Source organism: Astyanax mexicanus, chromosome 16, assembly GCF_023375975.1.
Source record: "Astyanax mexicanus isolate ESR-SI-001 chromosome 16, AstMex3_surface, whole genome shotgun sequence".
Classification (NCBI taxonomy): Eukaryota; Metazoa; Chordata; class Actinopteri; order Characiformes; family Acestrorhamphidae; genus Astyanax; species Astyanax mexicanus.
The window spans coordinates 31,893,173-31,914,773 of NC_064423.1; the positions used below are offsets into that span (position 1 = coordinate 31,893,173).

General features: G+C 38.4%; 1 protein-coding gene across 2 annotated transcripts in view; it reads left to right on the forward strand.

The window, feature by feature from the left end:
- sos1 (son of sevenless homolog 1 (Drosophila)) overlaps window positions 1-21,601 on the forward strand; it is a 72,453-nt gene that overhangs the window by 4,545 nt on the left and 46,307 nt on the right. For both annotated transcript variants that reach the window (XM_022669970.2, XM_022669971.2), the window contains exons 2-3: window positions 16,168-16,293; window positions 19,885-20,016. In XM_022669970.2, coding sequence (XP_022525691.1) covers window positions 16,168-16,293; window positions 19,885-20,016 — 258 coding nt within the window. The remainder of the gene's footprint in view (window positions 1-16,167; window positions 16,294-19,884; window positions 20,017-21,601) is intronic.

Here is a 21,601-nt window from a genome sequence, read left to right on the forward strand (position 1 = left end):
TTATATTCAATGCCCATTAATCTGATACGTTCATATCCAATATAGGACCACATATAAAAGGCTGGGTTCACATTACCAGGCTAAAATGACATCATCTGTTGGGCATAAACTGCTCTGTTGTTTGATGCATGTGCACATAAGGGGAGTCAGATTCTGGAGTGAAGTTAGAATTCGGCACAACACCATTTATCACATGCATTCTCGTATTAATGTGCATTTCAGGGGGACATGTATTCACAGTACACATCAATTTAATTTATAAATGAACTGTCAAGATGGCCAAATCCAATCTGAGAAAAAATGTTTAATGTAAACATAGGCTTAGTAAGTCAAATCTGAAAAAAAATTAAGAAATTAAGATATTGAATTTTGTATGTCTCAACACACTGAAAAAATCAGAGCTAAGTCACATTTATTCTTTAGCATAGTGAAGTAACAGTAAGCTTAAACACTCAAACTGTAGTATGACTGGGTGAGGCTGAAGTAAGATGTGTTTTGTGATATATGGAAAAAACGTTTTCTTCTAGATTTGTTGCTGTCACACGAAAACCTCTTTCGTTATGAGAAAGAAAAAAGCATTAAAGTTTAAGTAGAAGTCCATTCCAAGTCATTTTATTTAGCTTTTCTATTGGTCCATTTGACATAAAATTGTGAAACAATGGAAAAAAACAAATGTTAGATAGGTTGGCATTCAAGTAGTGGTGAAATCCACATGCTGCTCAGGAATATGTGTTGTTGTGTATCACAAAATAAGAATACAGTATTGTCATACTGCCCCCAATCTTTGTTGTCCAATCAGTCTGTGTGTGATGTTGAGGGTCGGGGTGGGAAAGCACAGGGCATCTCATGGTACGATATTTTTACAATACGTTTCCCACAATAATGATGATATTATTATACTGTGATTAGGTGTGGGCGATATGGCTCTAAAATAATATCACGATATTTCAGGGTATTTTTGCGATAACGATATACTTGGCGATGTAGGACAACTAAAATAATCCATTCATTTCAGGAATATAGTATAATAGTATAACAGAATAATCATAATGTGGCAAAATAAATAATATAGCATAAAATAATATAATGCAGCAAAAATATGGCAGAATATTTAGTGCATGCAGATACATGTGAGCCACCGCTTCTTTTCGAGCTGCTGCTCATGCAGCATTGCTGAGCAGCCAGTGCACTTTGAGGAAAGCACAGCAACTCGGTTCTGATACATCAGCTCACAGATGCCCTGTGCTGCAGACATCACCCTAGGAAAGAAGTGACCTCCTTCTCATAGTGACAGCGCTTTAGACTGCTGGACCGCTCGGTAACCCAAATAATGCCAGCTTTTAATTCAAGCGACATTGCACATGCTCCTAAGATGGGGGTTTTTCCTGGCGGGGGTGCTGAGTTCGGTACAACACCAGACTCACATGACGATTGGATCCTAAAACTGGGGCTTTTCCATCAATATAGGCACGTAAAGATGTTAAGGAGAGGTGTTAAAGAGCCTGCGTGTCATGGAAGTAAACAGGGTAGGTGCAAATACATTGCCCATATTTGCTGGCAATAGTTAGCCTTGCTAGTTAGTAATATAGCTAATTTCAAACTGTGCTCAGAGAGAGCAAGTCAACAACCGTCTGTCCTGCTAGCCTGTCAACATTTACAGCCTTGGCATGCTCTATTCTACTGCCAGCTCCAGCACTCCAGTCCTAGAACTGGAACGTTTAAAAGTGCAGCAGCCGGGTGGAGGTTGTTGCTGAGCTGGGCGTTGCTTCGTCCTGTGTGTCTGGAGGGCTCTCTCTGCCCTGTTGTTCTGCTGCCTGAGAGGCTGTTTGTGGTTTACGCCACTGGCTGTGAAAGATCATAGTGCTGGCATGTGGTACAGGCTGGGCTCTTTCTATCAGGCGAGATGCTGCACAACAAGGCTGTGCTCGGAAGTCCTGGCCCTTCTCGCAGATGTTAGCAGAGTTTGCTACAGTAACAGCTGAAGGAAGAGTGTGATACTGAGAAAGCCGAAGATCACACATTTAGCCACAAAGTGCTGTTAGTCTAAATGCTTAAATTATCTGCTGTTGTCATGTTGCTTTGTAGCTTGTTTCCTTTTTTGTTGTGTAGCAGTAAACACATCTGTGTCTCCAGAGAGTCCAGTAGGTAATCTAATGATTATGGTGAGTAGAGGTGTGCCATATCATATCATATATACGCAATAATATCGCCAACATTTTTAAATATCGTGAATGATGGTGTACCCTGAAATATGGTGCCATATAACCCACCCCTAATGATCACATCAGGGTACTACTATTTTGCTGTTTTTAACAAAAGAAAAATTCACACTGTTCTCATTTCCTATTATATACCTACTAGAGACAGATTATATCTGTCCAGTATAATTTATTTTACTTCAGTCCTGGATATGTGGAGATATTTGGAGTGCAGTATTAGTATCATGACTTTCTTTCAATCATTGACTTCTGTTACAAATCTGGTTAAATTCATGTATTTTTTAATATATCAATTAGGGGTGTGCCATATCATATTGTGTGCGATAATACAATAAAATTTAATTTTGTTACAGTAGTGTATTCTTGTAAAAAAAAATTTGATTCAGTGATTTTATCACCAAGAGTATCATTATAACGAAGATACCATGAAATATTGTGATATTATTTTAGGATCATATCGCCCACCCCTAATGGTGAGTGTTTAAAGATGATTGGACTGTGAGAGATATATGTAGTATTTCAAAATCATTGGGGAGTTTCTCTTTATGAATAAGACATTTTTCTGGACCCGACACCCGACGTGTGTTGCTGCACTGTGAACGGCAGAGACTCCAGTAAGTGCTGTTCTTACAAAGGAAAATAATGGCAACCAATAAACAGTTAAACATTTGTTCAAAACTGTTGATCAAACAGGTTTGAATGGAGATTTTCTGTGTGAAAGCAAACTAGCATTAATGAGGTTCTCCACCAAAGGAGCCTGGAATTGGCTTTGGATGTGTTACATATGCAATAGGGCCCTACAGTTAAATAGAATCAGTTTAATTCTCAGCCGGTAGTGTGTTTTTCCACTTTTCCCAAGTTTTTGTAAATTAGAAAATAAATGAATTAAAAGAAACTAGTATCTTATCCTCCCTATATTACCATATACTACCACATATATTCCACACAAGTGTCCAGCTTGCAATGGTTATTCTCTTATCAGTTCACATTGGTGACCGGTGACTGAGAACGGCTTGCCCTTAGATGAGCCAATCGTGAAACACAGCTTTATAAAGGCAGCGTTAAACAGTCTAAAATGCTGAATCTAAACCTAAAATAATATCACCATATTTCATGGTATTTTTGTGATAATGATACTCTTGGCGATATGACAAAAAACTATTATTAAAAAAAATATTTCAAGAATGCACTACTGCAACAAAATTTAAATACATTTTATAATTGCATATGGTATGATATGGCACACACTTAAGATATTCAAGAATTTGACCAGATTTGTCATGATACCAATAATGCACTCCAAATTTCTCCATATATCCAGGATTAAAGTAAAATAAATGATACTGGATAGAAATAATCGAACTATAACAGATATATAATGGGAAATGCGAACAGAGTACATTTTACTTTTGCTAAAAACAGCTAAAAAGTAGTACCCTGATGTGATAAATGGGGGTGGGTGATATGGCACGATATTTCAGGGTATATTTTAAAATGTTGGCGATATTATTGTGTTCGATACGATATGGCGATACACCCCTAGCCCAGATTTCAAGTTTTGATGTCATTGACAGTGATTTGAATAAGAGACTATCAGAAAATCGAAAGAAGAGGTTATTTGTGACATTGTTTAAGTCATATCCATGTTTTTTTTTTTTTTTACTTTCAATGCTTGCCTAAAAACAATTCATAGTAAGAAACATCTCCTGCTCTGCCCTCCTTTCTTGGTTATGTTTGGGGGGGGGAAACATCAAACAAGCTTCCTGCAAAAGATGCTGACTCCCAGACGAGCAGAACGCGACGGACACTCCCTCACTCCGGCCTGTCGATTTTGGCATTGACTTGCAGGCTTCAAGCACGGCTCCACTGGCTGGGAATGTGCTGGCATGTTGAGCTGGAGAAAGCCCACATGCTCACTAAAGCACCGTGCTGTCAGGGTTGCAACACCCGCCTGGCAGTCCTCCCCTCAGTCCAGCTATTCGCCACAAACCGCAGCCTTGTTTGCTTTATACATCCGTTCAAATGCTTGGGATTTTTGGTGGCGTTGTGGATGCTGCCAAAACTCTGCTAGTATTGTGTGATGGGTTAATTGAGCTTTAGCTTCTTTTGTTGAAGGCTCTTTGCACTCTTTTGACGAGCTCTTCATTAAAGTGCTTTGACAGTGTTGTGTGTAATGTATCCTTACTCTTTTTGCTTTAACTATTATTAATACTATTATTCAGTAATTCAGAAGAGTAGTGAAGATCGTGGATGTGTCATGTGGTGTATGTGTGGAAGGCTTGTGGGGACATAACAGCGGGCAGTTCCTTGATTCTGCTTGTCAGTAAGACACATTTTCACTCAACCACATAATGACTGCAGACTCTTCTAGATGGAGGTGGTGTATCTGTATCAGTGGGTATCAGTATCAGACTGATATCAGCAGAAAATGCTGGATAAGGGGATGGATCCAATCCGATCCTGTAACAAATCTAGTCTGACATTGCACACACTCACTGTCCAACCCCACAGGAGGAAATACACAGCTAACAACAGTGTTAAAGGGTGTTTTTACACCCTTATTTTTGTTTGTGCTGAACTAAGATAACAGGTGTGAAAGTTATAGCAATCCACAGTATAGACCAAAGGACCAAAAAAATTAAATAGTTCGATTCATTTACAGTGTGAAAAGAATACCCGAAAGAATGGATGTTTGTACCTACATGCTTCTAAAAATTAGTTTGCTAATTCTTGTTATGCTCCCTGTTGTAAATATCAGTTGCAAAATATCAGAAATCTGTTCAAAAATACCCGTTACTAAAACTTTTTATATCATGATGTAGATTGATATTGAATAATTGTCAAGCCCTACATTATCGTTACCCAATAAACCGTAGAAGAAGATGTGTGTTAAAAAATTAGTACCTTTGGCAGTGTGGGCAGTGTGCCAAGTCCTGCTGGAAAATGAAATCCACATCTCCATAAACGTTGTCATCAGAGAGAAGAGAAATTTAACACCGTGGTCCAACACCAGCAGATGACATGGCTCTCCAAACCATCACTGATTGTGGAAACTTCACACTAAACCTCCAAGGTATGCAACATTTACTGATGATCAGTGATGGTTTGGAGAGACATGTCATCTGCTGGTGTTGATCCACTGTGTTTTATCAACTCTAAAGTCAGTGCAGTGTTTTCGGAAAAAAATCTTACAGCACTTCATGCTTCCCTCTACTGACAACTTTTATGAAGATGCAGATTTCATTTTCCAGCAGGATTTGGCACACTGCCCACACTGTAGCCAAAAGTACCAATTGGTCTTCTATAATATTCAAATTTTCTGAGACACTGATTTTTTGGGGGTTTCATTGTCTGTAAGCCATAATCAACAATAAAAGGAAAAAAGAAGCTTAAAATAGATCGCTCTGTGTTTATTACATTATTATATTTATTTAAGTATATAGTGCATACAAAATAATTCATACTGGTTACTCGATAAATAATGGACTTTAAATGTCTTAAAGTGCATACTGAATAATTCATATTAGCGAGTCATCAAAGTGGACAGTAAATAACTGTTAGTGTGTGCTTACTTCATAGTGGATACTGAATAATTAATTGTGGATATTACCTGGATGAGTGTTGGGTTTCTGTGGGTTGATTGTGCAGGAATGTTGATAAATCAGTGGGAAATGTTTTTAAAGTTTAGTTTCAGTATCGGGTGCTCAAGGTTCCACTATCAGGAAAAGAGAGAGTTGAATCATGGAATTTAATCTAATCATGGATCAGGGTTTCTCCTCTGTAATCCGTTTGTCATTCCAGTCACACCCACTCCATGCTTACCATTTCAGCGCCAGGGTGGCTCTTGTCCTACTAACCCACACTGCTTCTCACTCCACTCACCTCAGCAGCAGTGACTTCAGGTAGGCGCAGCCTGTACTACAGCACAGTCATGCTAAGTTAGCTTTCTCATGCTGCCCTCTGTGCCGCACTGTGCTGTGCTGTGCTAGTCTGTGTCTATATGCAGGCCAGTGCTGGCTGCGGTTCCTGAGAATGAAATTCCTCACATAGTTTTGGGTTAGCCTAGCATGCAGAAACCCAGCGCCTGGCTAACACGCCCACTTACAGCGGTTAGAGAGGCTGACACCTCTGCCTCGAGAGACAGGCCTCGTTTATCACGCCCAGACTCGAGAGAGTATTTACGCTAAGTAACATTAGGGAGCATAATTATCATTATATGGGAATCTGAAATTAGGTTTGTCGTAGTAAAACTGGTTTGGACAAAATAAGACCACACCTGCCACTATATCTGCTCTTCTGTTGTGAAACATGGCTGTGAGGTTTTGATTGAGGCACCCCCAGATCACCCCAAAAGTATTCAATTAGTGATGCTTAAAAATGAATCTTTTGGTTGAACACCTAACACTGAACTTGGTTTTCTGCAGGCTTTCCTTAAATTTTCCCATTGTGTTCATAATTAAATAAATTTCATAGTCTTAATGTATTTTTTTTGTCTTACAAAACTACAATTTAAAGCACTATATATTTACCATAGCAGTGCTATTCTAATCATGAATTTATTCCACCAGTGCTGTTGTAGTTTCACATTTAGCTAGCTAACTCATCACTGCCATTCTCAACATAAACAGTAAGTCAGTAAGTGTCAACAGTTGTGCCATTCTAGCCATACATTTGCGCTAGTAGTTCAGGTTTAGTCATGTGTTTACCTCAGTAGTACAATTTTAGTGTATACATATAACTCAGTACTGCAAATTTAGTTATATAGTTATGCGTTTACCTCAGTAGTACAATTTTAGTGTATACATATAACTCAGTACTGCAAATTTAGTTATATAGTTATGCGTTTACCTCAGTAGTACAATTTTAGTGTATACATATAACTCAGTAGTGCAAATTTAGTTATATAGTTATGCGTTTACCTCAGTAGTACAATTTTAGTGTATACATATAACTCAGTACTGCAAATTTAGTTCTGTAGTTCTGCATTTACCTCAGTGGTGCTGTTCTAAACATCATACATTTGTAGCTAAAATTAGCTTTGCGATTCTAATGACACATTTAGATAGCTACCTCCGCATTGTTACTGAGGTTGTCAAATATTCGGTGCATCCTTATGTTGGATGGGTGTCCAGAAATCACTCCACAGGACATTGCTGGGGAGAGAAGAGGCATTTTACCCCCCAGCACCCCTCATTTCACATCTTCTGTCTGCTAAGCTGTATGTTCAGAAATTAGTAAGCATAGCAGTTGTTGACTCAAAATGTATTGAAAGCCACACACTATTTTGAGCACTATTTTTGTGGTCTGAGTTTGTGAATCGCTGCTATTTCCCAAACCTCAGAAACCATGTTTTGTTTGGTTTCCCCCCCACCCATGTAGCTGCACTGTAGATAGATAAACGCATCACTGGTGCTCACTTATTTTACATGTGGTTTTAGTATATATGCCATTATTTTGTAATGTTTTGCTGCGTTCTTTGCAAGGGCGTTGGCGTGGGTATTCCACTGGGAGGGGGGTACTTTTGCTATAATTCAAAGCTCACCATACACCCTAAAATATAAGCTATCTGCTTAAGGTCATAAATAATTGTATCTATAAAACATTTAAATGTCAATTTGGAAACTTATCATGTTACTTAATATTACATGGTACTGATTTCTGTTGTCAGAAAATGTATCTGATTTATATTCATATATATAACCTAAAATTTAAAATGTTAGACATTCTGCATGGATAGAGAAGTGCAGTGCTACTTTTAGTGTGTTTTCACACTTACTCTGTTTGGTCCAGACCATCAGACCCTCAGTGTGGTCTGAACCGAAATAGCAGGTGTGAAAGGTGCTGTGAACCAAAGGACCTGATCAACAAAAGCGTGGTCTGGTATGTCTGCAGTGTATAAACATCTTTTTAGAGGATTCTGATATTTGGACCTTTTACAGGAAGTTAAGGCAGGCTGTGGTCGCCCATTAAGCAACAGAAAAATAAAAAGACGGGTACATCAAATTATGCCAGTGATTCCTTTATCTACTGTAACTGTAGATTAACACTTATTTATAAACAGAAATACTGTGAAAGCAGAAGGTGAACCTGTTACCTTCATCCCTTAGAGTGAGAGATGTATCCGAAGGGAATCGGATTCTGGCAGAGAAGCAAAATTTTGCACAGCACATAGAAAGGCAACTTGTTGACCTGACAACATACCATATCTGACATATGCCCTTCTAATAACTGATGAGTGTCAATATGATTATGATGATGATGGGACATAAAACAACAGAATGAAACCAAAACTTACTGGACTGAATGTATTTAATGTAAAAAAAACAAAACCATGAAACGCGTCATGTTGCAATGTTCTGATTTTTGACAAAAGAAGTAGAAACACAGCTCTATCTCTGTGTATGTATGTGACCGGCTGCTGCTGCCTGAGTAGCGTGAGAGGGAGGGGGGCAAGAGTAAACACGAGGTAACAGCATGGCCTCCATCCACATGGTTGTGCACGTGCTTGTAAACGCAAGTGTTGAAAGCTGGGCACCTCAGTCCAGCACAGTTTTGCACAGATATTTCCAGTTACACCTGAATTCACGCTTTTAATCCCAGAAAAATGCTCTTATTTACCTTTAAAAAAAAAAACCCATTGTAGATTCTCACTACAGGCATCAAAACAACAAAACAATGAATGAACACATATAGTTTTGTACTTAACAAAAAATGTTCAAATAACTAAACAAAAATATATATATTCTAGTTTTTTTTAAAATTGCCACCCGTTGCTCTGATTACTGCTTTGTACACTCTTGGCATCATTCTCTCAATGATCTTCAAGAGGTGGTCACCTGAAATGATTTTTCAACAGTCTTGAAGGAGTTCCCAGAGGTGTTCAGCACTTGTTGGCCTCTTTGCCTTCACTCTGTGCTCCAGCTCACCCCAAACCATCTGGACTGGGTTCAGGTACGGTGACTGTGGAGGACAGCTCATTTTTTTGTTAACTCCACATGTGTTCATTCATAGTTTTGACGCCTTCAGTGAGAATCTACAATGTAAATAATCATGAAAATAAAGAAAAGCATTGAATGAAAAGGTGTGTCCAAACTTTTGGCCTGTACTGTATAGTTGAAAAATGAACTGTAATTTTGACACGATGTTGTTATATGCTATAGCTGTATCTGTTGCTGCATATAGTTGCTGATGGTATTGTGATGATCCCAGTAATTAAAAAGTGTTAGTGTTTATAAAAACCAAAGTAAAAGGATTGTTCTTTGGTTCTCCTTTGAGTACTAGCACTGCTACGGAGCACTTGATTTGATGTAGCTTGCTTGATACTGCCTGGCTCTGCTCTGCTGCATTTTTACTGTTAGCTAATTGCAGAAGTCTGAATCACTATGCCAGTATTCTGTTAATTGTGCTGCCCCCTCCACTTCTCCCTCATGATTCCACTGGTTAAAGTGCTTCAGAGTCTTTTTTTTTTTCATCTCACTGGTGAATAATAACATTTGATTTCATTACATTTGCTTTAATTGCTTTGTCAGATGATCCTGGAAGGGGGGGAACTTCCCCAGAAGCTGTTACCCAGCAGCCAGCTTGGCGGGAAAGCTTACTTAGAGTGACTGACGGACATGCTGGTAAACACAGACAGCGGCTGACGGTAACACTGCCTGCTGGAAACTGTGTGCCAAGTTTGAAATGTATGATCATGTGACGTGTCTTAGCCGGAGAGTTACCAGAGGCAGCTTGTACTTATTGATTATATTAGTAGATTAATTAAATGTTCTGATAGTGAGTTCACTAATTAATACTTTATTTAATTACCATGTTTAACAAATAGGCCAAAGCGAACATTGTGGGAAAACATACTTAATGAATCTAGACTTAATATACCATATAAGGCAGGGGTGTCCAAATACCGTAAGGTATTTTAGAAATAAAATGAAAGTTGGCCCGCTATAAAGCAGGTTTTTATATTGTGAGATTCGCTGGAACACTAGGTGTCGCTATGACACAAACCCAGTCTAAAGCGCTCCTCATCTCCTTTACTTCCTTTACTATGCCTACATTAATGTTCCTGAGCTTTTGGGAGATCAGGCAACTCCAAAGAAACGGAAAATAGACAGCGAATGCAGAAAATTTCATCCCAGTTAGGGAAGAGTTCAAAGGGAAGTGTGTCTGTTTTACATGTCAGAAATCAGTTTCCGTAATGGAATATAATATTAAGAGACTTTATGAAATGAAACATCAGTTTGAAAAATCTACACAACACTGTCAAAGATAGATAAAGATAGTAACTCAAGTAAAATGACGTGTAAATGATAGTATTACATTTTTTTTATTATTATTTTTTATATATATTTATTTCTCCTTCTGGCCCACAGCAAGAAAAGCTTAGACACCCCTGATATAAGGCATCCCACATTATCTTAATGTGCTTGTGTGTACATCTATCAGTCGTAACATTTAGAACAACTGAGCAATACCAACATACCAAACAGTTATCAAGTTGTCAAGGGGGTGGGATCTACATAGTAAACAGCAAGTGAACAGTCAGGTGTTTTTGATGTTGATGTGTTGGAGGCTGCTTAAGAATCTGACTCACTTTGACAAGAGCTAAATAGCTCATAGTGACTACTATGTAGTGACCACCCCACCTCAAGAATCAACTCCCCAACTCATCTAAGAAATATTGAATGGAGCATCATTTTTTCAGAGAACACAGTTCTACTGCTCCACAGGTTTATACCCCTCTAGGCAATACCTGGCATTGGGTATGATGCCAATAGGTTCGTCTTTATCCTCTACAGACACAGTCCTATTCTATTGGCAGTACTTTTATTTAGAAATACTGGCTTCATGCATGCATTTGAACATCAGCAACTTAAAGTTGCTAAAGTATTAGTAAACAGCTCTTGAAAGTATTAAGAGACCACTTCAGTTTCTGAATCAGTTTCTCAGATTTTGCTATTTATAGGTATATGTTTGAGTAAAATGAACATTGTTGTTTTATTCTATAAACTACAGACAACATTTCTCCCAAATTCCAAATAAAAAATATTGTCATTTAGAGCATTTAATTGCAGTAAATGAGAAATGGCTGAAATAACAGAAAAGACGCAGAGCTTTCAGACCTCAAATAATGCAAAAAAACAAAAAAACAAGTTCATATTCATAAAGTTTTAAGAGTTCAGAAATCAATATTTGGTGGAATAACCCTGATTTTTAATCACAGTTTTCTTGGCATGTTCTTCTCCACCAGTCTTGCACACTGATTTTGAACAAATTTATGCAACTCCTGGTGCAAAAATTCTAACAGTTCAGCTTGGTTTGATTGCTTGTGATCATCCATCTTCCTCTTGATTACATTCCAGAGGTTTTTAATTTGGTAAAACCAAAGAAACTCATCATTTTTAAGTGGTCTCTTATTTTTTTTTCCAGAGCTGTACGTATGATAACTTATCTGAGTGAACAACCTCCACCAATCATTACTATATACACTGTGGGTTGGATTCGAACTATAAGCTCATGTAGCACATCTCATCAGTAAGATGTCCTTGGGCAGCTCATGCTGAAAGGGATGTCTCCTCCACCACTGTAAAGTGTAGGCTCTGTTTTTGGTGCATTGTTCAAAAGCCGTAGTTTAATGTTGCTCCCCACACATCTGTACTCCCCCACTGCTCTTACTCCAGCAGCCTCTCATCCACACCAGCTCGAGCTCGCTCTATTGCAGCAGTGCTTGAATCCACAGGGGAGGATGAATAGGAGAAGTGGGCTGATGATGGTGATAGGTGACCTTCTCTGAAAACCGTAGACACAAAACGGTTTGTTGAGTGCGTTCCAATGCGAGAAACTCCCACGGTGGCGGCCTTGTGATCACACTGTGACGGGCTGCGTAGAAGCTTGGGCGAAGACTCTGATGACGGCGTTGTTGGCATACAGTTTGAGAGATTGTATGGTCTCTCATCATTGCACTCTCATTAAGGTGTTGGGTTGCCTTTTATGATTAAACTTTTAAAACTTTAAGCTGTGAAAACCATTTAAATTTGGGAAGAAATCTTTAGCTTCTGAGTGGTTATTTAGCTTTTATTATATAAAAGTCTTTTATTATATAAAAGGCTCGTATTACATGACTTAGAGTCTGATTGTTTTACTCTTTACACCAGACTTGTAATGGGTCTTTTTTGGTGAATCGCACACTACATGACAGATCAGGGACTCAGGGTCACAACTGACATGATCTTTCACCAGGAGGAACTCATGAAAAGTCTGTCTGCTTTCCAAAAACATTTCATCACAAAACCACACATGATGACTGATGTGTTTTTAAGAATTTATGGCTTGTAGATAGATGTTGTGAACTCAACTCTAAGCTTTCTTCTTACCTCATGTCTTGCACTCTCATTGGCTATAGGTAGTTGCTACACAACTCCTCTCACTCTACCAGATTTAAAAAAGTTACAGACTAGGGCTGCCACGATTAGTCGACTAGTCACGATTATGTCGACTATTAAAATAGTCGACGACTAATTTAATAGTCGAGTAGTCGTTTTTTTTTTTTTTCTTTGGTTTTCTCTCCAAACTGCTGCGACTGCCTTTCTGTCCTGGACGCACATGCGCAGTAGTGGAAACCGGGGTAGGTAGTGGACGACATCTCAGGACATTATACAGACAGGCTCTGGTTTCATGGCTACCCCGCTACAGAACTCAAAAGTGTGGGATCACCAAGAAAATAAAAGTGAAACGCGTGCAATGCAATATCTGCAATGAAGAACTTGCCTTCCTCGGCAGCACAACCGCGATGCACGAGCACCTGAAAAGGAGGCATGTTGTGGCTGATTAAATGACGAAGAAGCTAAATTGCTATTTAGCTGCTAAAATTAGCGTAAACAGAGCGTTAACTTAGTACTTAACTTACTCATCTTGATAGCTTTAAAACAGAGGTCACTAATAGGCGGACCGCGATCCGGATCCAGACCCAGACGTTGTCACAAATGCCGTCCCAAACCGATAAACTACAGAGAAGGATTTCATTCTGACAGTGGCTTCTGTTTTCAGTGCTTTTCGGTGCAGTAAACTCACAGATCAGTCATGTGTGGTGTAAAATCACCAAACGCTCTCCTCTGCCAATCAGATCTGTGCAGACCGCTGCCCTGGCTAGTGAATTGGGACGCGGACGGGGAAAAACGCCTTTATAAAGAGATAGGGAGCCGAGAACTGGCGAAAAACAAGATCGGGCAGAAACTAAAGACACACTGAGTGCGACAGAGAGACGGTAATGTACACAATATCTGGACAGAGAGGCATTTTTTATTAATATACTTTTTTTTCATAATAGTTTAAACAACCTCACAGTTGAGATGTTTCATAAATGCCAGTGCCTTATCCTTATTTTACACAGTTGTTTACACTTTATGCTAAACAGTAAAATAATTGTCTGTTACAACAAGCTGCATATTTCATTAAAGGTTTAATGAACTATGATTTTAATTGTTTTTATTTTTACTTAGCATATAGCTGAAATCTAATGATGGTTGTATAATAGCAGCTGCATTCTATTGTGATAAACTGTGTTTTATATTCAATTAACGTATGATCCGATTAGTCGACTAATCATAAAAAATAATCAGTGATTAGTCGACCATAAAAATAATCGTTTGTGGCAGCCCTATTACAGACTAGTCCAGATGTTAAACCTGCTAGATATTTGTTGGGGGCTTGTGAGGGTAGTATTAGTATCTGCAGTATAGCAGCTCCAAGAACCCACATAATGTAGCATAGTTGGAACTAGGCCTGTACAATATTTCGATATCGGTATTTATCGCGATAAGAAATGTTTCAATAACGGTGATATCATTTTTGTGGCATATCGATATGTATAATTTACAGACAGGCGTTTTTTAGCAGAGTCAGTTCACTGCAGCACTGAACACAATCAGACTCCGTAGCCGGGCTACGTCAGTGTGTGATGGCGCAATCATACAGGCACGTAGCCAGATAGGCTAGGTTAGGCTAAACCTAGGTCGGCTCCGCTCCTCTCCGCACCTTAAATCTCCCGCGATGAAGCGAAACCAACCCTAACCGAGCAGATCTCAGCTCCGCTCCTCTCCGTACCTAAAATCCACCCGCGATGAAGCAAAACCAACCCTAGCCCTAGAAGAATGAGACGAGGCTGAAGTTAGCTTATGAGTGCACCTGACCTAAATAGTTGAGGGAGGCAGGTCTAATTCAGTGGTTCGGCGTTCAAAGGTCTGATAAACTTCAGACTTCAGCTTGCTCCAAATTGTTCCGGAGAGTGGAGCTGACTAGCAACGGTAATACATCTGTTCCTCCACCTCAAGCAGTTTCACTACACACAATATCTTCCTTATTCTGGCTGAAACACTTTTGTAGTTTATGTTGTATCTAATCTAGTTATTTATAGTTGATAAAGCCTATAGGTTTGCTTATTTAACGGGGATATCATGTTCCTTTTATGTATTTATATTTATATTTTTGTATTCCTTATTCTGGTTGAAGCACTTTTGTTTTGATCTGTTAAATATGTTTACAAAAAAATAAGAAGCTCTACCTCTGTTGTAATGTAAAGTTATTTATATTGGTAATATGTTTATAGGTTATAGGTTTATGTTTGACAGGGATGTCATGTTTTTATTTTGCTACATGCAAATAAAAGTGAGCATTGATTTGTTCTGACCATTTTTTATTTCTAAAGTATTTCTAAAGTTTTTGTGAGAGGAGGCTTTAAAGACTTAAATTAAAATTTCAGACAGTAGTGTACAGATTTCCATTGCAGGGATTCTTAGCAGCTTTTCTGAGACCTTCAAAGTATTTATATTGATATCGAAATTATATCGTATCAACCGAAATTAAGGAATATATCGTGATATAAATTTTGGCCATATCGTCCAGCACTAGTTGGAACACCATAACAATAAAAACACTAATTAATTCATTGCCCCGCTTGCTTAGCCAGGTCTTTTTCAGTTCTTATCATCTTCAGCTATTCCAAAGAAAATACAGTTTAATATTCTATGACCCGTTTGAATGCAGTTTTTGTTCCATTTTGTTTCATTTTGTTTTCCAATTTGTTTCTTTGCCCACCACTACTTGTTCCCCTCAGTCTCCCTGAAGAAGTTCTCTCTCGTCTCTTGCTATTTCTCGTCCTCCAGTGTCTGAAGCCAAGGTGAGCAGAGAAAGAGCGGTATGCTGAAAAGAGGGAAGGAGGATAAAGAGACAGTGGTAGCTTGCTTAGTCATGCTGTGACAGGAGGCCTTGGCCAGGCGAGTGAGAGAAGGAGGTGGGGGTTGTGATGAAACACTGCAAACGAAGCTTTACTTTGAGTGAGCTCAGGGCAGCGCATCAGCAGCAGTAGCAGCGGGGAGGAGACGAGTTCAGTGCTGCCAACAAACACAGGAGCTGGCAGCAGGCAGGCAGAGGTGCTTCACTAGGCCTGTTTTCTTCCTGAACTCTGGGAAAACAGGCAGTTAAAGATGTGAAACTGAAATTTCATCACGCTGTAAGAAACAAATGGACATTGGTATCATCTGACTCACTACACGCTGTTACATCACTCAAGTTCCGACTTTTGCACAGTCTCAGAGTATCATCTCTCAAGCCAGACTTTTGCTTGTTTGTCAGTTTTTTTAAAATAATATCTAATTTTACAGTAAAAGGCCATTTGATTGACTTGTAAAAAACTGTCCTACCATTTTTTTTGCATCATGTGTTGAGGTTGACTTTTTTATTTTTTTATTTAATTTTTGTTTTTTAACGAGGCATCAACAAAAACACACTTGCTAGAAGCAATCATGCTTATGTGCATTAAGGTTCTATGATTGACAAGCTTTTTTTTTTTAAATTTACATATCTAAAGCATGGTGGTGGTACTTACACCAAATTTAAATATTCCACTCAATGTTAACTGTCTGTATGTGTTTTGTTTGCTTGTCTGTCTGTGCAGGTGCTAAACCAGGTACACCCGAAGCTGTCATCTCAGGAGGAGGCTCTGCAGTACATTGAGCAGCTGATTCTGCTGCTACTGAGCATGCTCTGTCAGGCCCAACCCCGTACCGTGCAGGATGTGGCGGTAAGCACCGATGCCCCGATGCCCTGATGGCTACGCTCGTTCTCTGTGACTGCATTAACATGCATATTCCGTGCATATTCCCATTTTTTAATGTAACGTTTTCATAGCAGCATAGCTGATTTCCCAACCATTACGCCAGCCATGATACCATACCAACCTCGTGCATCAAATAATTTTTTTATTTACAATATACATACATCAGATATTAGACTTATAAGGTATATATTTAGTATAAATGATTAAACGAGGCCTTCTAATTATTATCATTATTATTGTTTGATTTTGTGGTTTTATAAACGACTTCAAAATTGCTTTTACTGTATTCAGTAGGGAATAACAGGTGCAGATATCCATGTTAAAGTCTTTGCTGCTTAAGGTTAAATAGAATTCTTGTCTTTATTTATTTATTTATTTTTAAGCAATTATACCATTTTAATAATTATTATGTTTTTTATTATCCAGGCTAATTAAAAAGCTGTATAAAAGCATGGACAGTAAATAGCCTCTTTAAAAGAAAAGGAACCACAGGTCTAGCACCTCTGCTGGTATGTTTTCGTGTATTTTTGTCACCAGTGTCTAATTCCAACAGTTCTCCCTCTGATAATATCTCAATGCTCAATGAAGGCGGTCTAGCACACACTCATTTGGTTGAAGTTGGAAGTTAATATGGTGGACAGGCAATTTTGACTTCTACGGTGCTGGTCAACGAATTAGAATAATTTGAAATAGTGCAATCATGAAATTCTTTGAATGCATTTTTTGTGCAGAAAGCAAATCAGGTGTTCACCGCACCTGTCCTACTCGTTAGACTAATCACAGAACTCGTTACCTGGAAAAAAGTTTGCTCAGCTGAGCTTTCCAAAAGGCCCATTTAGGCCATTTAACTGTGACACTGTTGTTTTATTGAATTAGAATAATGGAGAAACCGTTTCATTGAATTAGAATAATTTTTATTATAATTACCATCATCACTTTCTCAGTATTTTGTGGCTGCCCCCTTGGCTTGTATGACTGCCTGAAGTCTCCGCGGCATCGATTTGACCAGCTTGTCGCAAGTTTCCGCACTCACAGCTTCCCAGGCAGTGGCGATGTTCTGCTTCAGTTGGTCCAGCGTAGTAGGCTTTCTGTCGCGAATTTTCCGCTTGACGATGGCCCAAAGGTTTTCAATGACATTGAGGTCAGGCGAGTTGGCCGGCCATGCCAAAACTTCAAGCTGTTTTTTAGTGAACCAATCTTTGGTCGACTTTGCCGCATGAGCCGGTGCAAGATCCTGTTGAAATATGAAGTCTTCTTCGCCGAACTGTTCCTCAACAGTCGGAATCAGGAACGTTTCCAGAACATCTTGATATACGGCAGCATTGACCATAACGCTCTGGGGAAACTTGACGGATCTTTTCACGCACTCGTGGTTGTAGGTTTCGCCAAAACGACGCCAGACACGAGGACCTTGGTCACCGAAGGAGATGCAGAAGCGTGATTCGTCACTGAAGACCACTTTCTGCCAGTCTTCAGCAGTCCAGCAGTCCTTCAGCAAATTTTTTTCCAGGTAACGAGTTCTGTGATTAGTCTAACGAGTAGGACAGGTGCGGTGAACACCTGATTTGCTTTCTGCACAAAAAATGCATTCAAAGAATTTCATGATTGCACTATTTCAAATTATTCTAATTCGTTGACCAGCAACTCTATATAACTTGAAGGGAGTGATAGCACAGTGTCCTTGTGTTCTACAGTCATTAGTCTAGACCAAGTACACGATTCTCAGTGACTAATAGGCCAGGTACTCACTAGGTCCCCTCAGGGTTCTTGCGTTTGATGTTGTTTAAAATTTCCACAGAAAATAGAAATACCAGAGGTGATGGGACATGAAAATGGGCTGATGTGATCAGATGATCAGAAATCCTGAAATGCTAGGTCATGTTAAAACACAACTGGATGAGAGTAGACTTCTAGCTAGACAGTAAAACAATAAGTGGAAACAGGAAAGCCATATATTGATTATAAGCATTGCTTTTATATCCTGTTATATAACATTTTGTATGTAATACAAACAGATAATGTGCAGTTCAATTGTTCCATATATTAAAAACAGATAATTTTATATATATTTTCTTTAATCATGCACTGACTGTTTGGCAGCTGAACATATTTGGAAACAAAAAATAGCAAAAAATTGTATAAATAAAACGAGAGTGAATAATTGATACCAAACTACCTTTTTAAATTATATTGTAGCAATATTAACTTAATTTTACACTCACTTAATTTGATCTCGTATATAAAATAAAGTATTCAGCTTCTTTTTTTCAAATTTAGTATAAGACTACAACCTCTTCACAAACCCAGTGAAAGATTCAAGCTGCACAGAGCTATGATAGTACCTAATCTGGCTGTAGCATTTGTTACTTTGCCAAAAGTTTGGCTTGCTTTTTTATGAGTAACACTGCTGAGGTACATTTTACTCTTCGAGCAGCACTGCTGAGGTACATTTTGCTATTACAGGAGCACTGTGGAAGAACATTTTACTATTAGAGGAGCACTGTTGAGGTACATTTTACTATTAGAGGAGCACTGCTGAGGTACATTTTACTATTAGAGGAGCACTGCTGAGGTACATTTTACTGTTCGAGGAGCACTGCTGAGGTACATTTTGCTATTTGAGGAGCACTGCTGAGATACATTTCATGATTAAAATAGCTCTTGTGGTAGCTAAATGAATTAAACCAATTAAGGATTAGAATAGCACTGCTGATATTGTGCTTTGTTGGTTTGTCTGCTGGGATATTAAAATGTTATGTGTTTAAGTACATAATTAAATAATTAAATAAATACATAGATTTTGTATTTTTTTCCCCTCAATTTTTTCTAAAAAATTGTCTTCAGTGGTTAAAACCTGTGAAAACTCATGTTTATTGTTCAGTATTTGTCGTTTAATCAAATGTTAATTTGGGTGCATCTCTAATCAGGACAGCTCATGTCTGTTCACTGTGTAGGATTTGCTTCAGAGATTGTTTCTCACTAACCCATTTTCAACTCTTTGCTTTTTTTTTCTTCTATGTTTTCTGATTGGTTTTGTTTTGCACACAGACGACTCGTGTGAGATTGAAAGGTGCTTTATTTGTGGTGATGTCACATGGTAACACTGCCACAAACTCCCCCCTATTAAACTGTGTTTTGGTTTTAGATCTCATTCATTTCTTCATACCCTGTGAGCAACCTGTAACCTGTGCCCTCCTCTTATGCCTTTCCTAAAGTCTGGATTTCTTCTCCTCCCTTTTCTCTTACACTTTCATCTCTCGTGCTCTCTCTCTCTCATCGTGGATTTCATTCATTCATCTGTTCTTGTGCTTATCAGTTGGAATGCATATGAGTATGAGTATGCTTATTTGTATAGACGGGTTGGAACAGACCAACCCGATGATGTCCAACTCAAGCTTTTGTGCCCAGAGACGGGGTTTTTGACTCTTAATTGAGAGTGCAGTTATATGTAGCATGACTGTTAAACCTCTGGAATATTTTTGAATATTTAATAATGTATACATTTCCATTTTCTCTGTCTCCCTTTTCTCATTTTGTTCTTTTTGGTCTTCTCAGGAGCGTGTACAGAAGAGTTTTCCTCACCCCATCGATAAGTGGGCCATTGCTGATGCCCAGGCTGCCATCGAGAAGAGGAAGAGGCGGAACCCTTTAGCTTTGCCTGTGGATAAGATTCATCCACTTCTCAAGGTGCTGACACATATGTCTCTGCCTCGTTATTGATGTAATATTAATCAATCTAATCCCTGTAGAGAATAGGACTCTCTTGAGGTGATAAACTTAAACTTACTGGCACCTTGACTAATGCCAGATGTGAGATAAAGGGATATAAAGGGGTATGTATGTATGTATATATGTATGAGTATCTCTGAATTTCTGAATGAGGTGTGTGTGTGTGTTTCATTCATCTAGTCATACATAACCATTATGAAGTCTCCATTGTTCCTCTTTATGTGGCATCTAAAACCACAGAGCTGTATCTTGGAGTTTTTCAAATTGATCTGAACACTGTACGTCGCAATTTTGACCTAATGACACCAGTACATGCAAATAAGCTCTGTAACCAGTATGTAAATTGATTATAGGGATTATAGCCCAACTTCAGATCTTCCTTGACGAGGATGTGTTCATTTTGTCTATACTATATATACAGTATTGTGCAAATGTTTTAGGCACCTGTGGGAATTTCAGTAAAGAAAAAGCATCTTATCTGTGAAGTGTTTGTTTATTAGCTCATTAAAACACTAAATCATTACAATAAATACAAACAGCAATTTTACAAAAAAGCTGAGCTGCTGATAGAACTGAACATATACACATGCTGGCTGAGGGCATCCAGGAGAAATCTGGAATCTTTACAATTTGTTCTTTAGCTTGGATCACAGGATAAAACATAATTAGTTAAAAATGAGAATTCCTTGTTATGTTTTACTGTATATATTTTTATTTGCATCTGTTCAAATCATATGTGGTGGGGTTTTTTTAGGTAAAAACACTCATATTGCTGAGATAAATGGATTAGTGTAATTTGCTTTGGCGCCTAAAACTTTTGCACAGTACTGTATATAATACTGTCTTTGTTGTATTATATTTTGTATGTATAGTGGTACATAAACTTGTCACAACAACAATTATTGGTATTTCTCTTCCAGAAATAATTGTGATAAACAATTATTAGTGTCATTTTAAGACATTTTAATTCCAGTCATATAATGGTAAAACAACAGCCTAGTAATGCAATACACCTTTTTGAGGACACTTAAGTTTTAATTAATCATAATTTTGGAGATGTTTTTTATTCACCTGTCACAGTTCAATTCTGTCTCTGTGTGCAGTCACAATTATTGATGCATTGTGTGATCAATGTGCAACTATCTAAATTATTGCTAAAATTTGTTTGTATATGGAACATGTCACTGTCAGGCAAAATTATTGATTTAATGTCGGTCACTATATTGACTGATGCAGGATCCAGGTCTATATTAACATGGAGAAATACATTTAAAATAGAATTTTTACAGTGAAAGTTCTGCACTGGTTTTCTTTATCAGCTTAGCGAGACTGAGCTCTGCAATCTGCATGTTTGATCTCTGGACGAAACTGACCTTTTACTGCTAGTCTGGGACTTTCCCAGCACTACCCAGGTGATCCACTAGAGGGAGCTGTGTCTGAACTGTTATCCTCTAGTCTGGTGACTAAGCATAAATCCTGTAAAGCTGTAAGCTGGTATTTTGAAACATTTTTTCCTGTTTGTTGCCAGATCCACGTCAGGGTA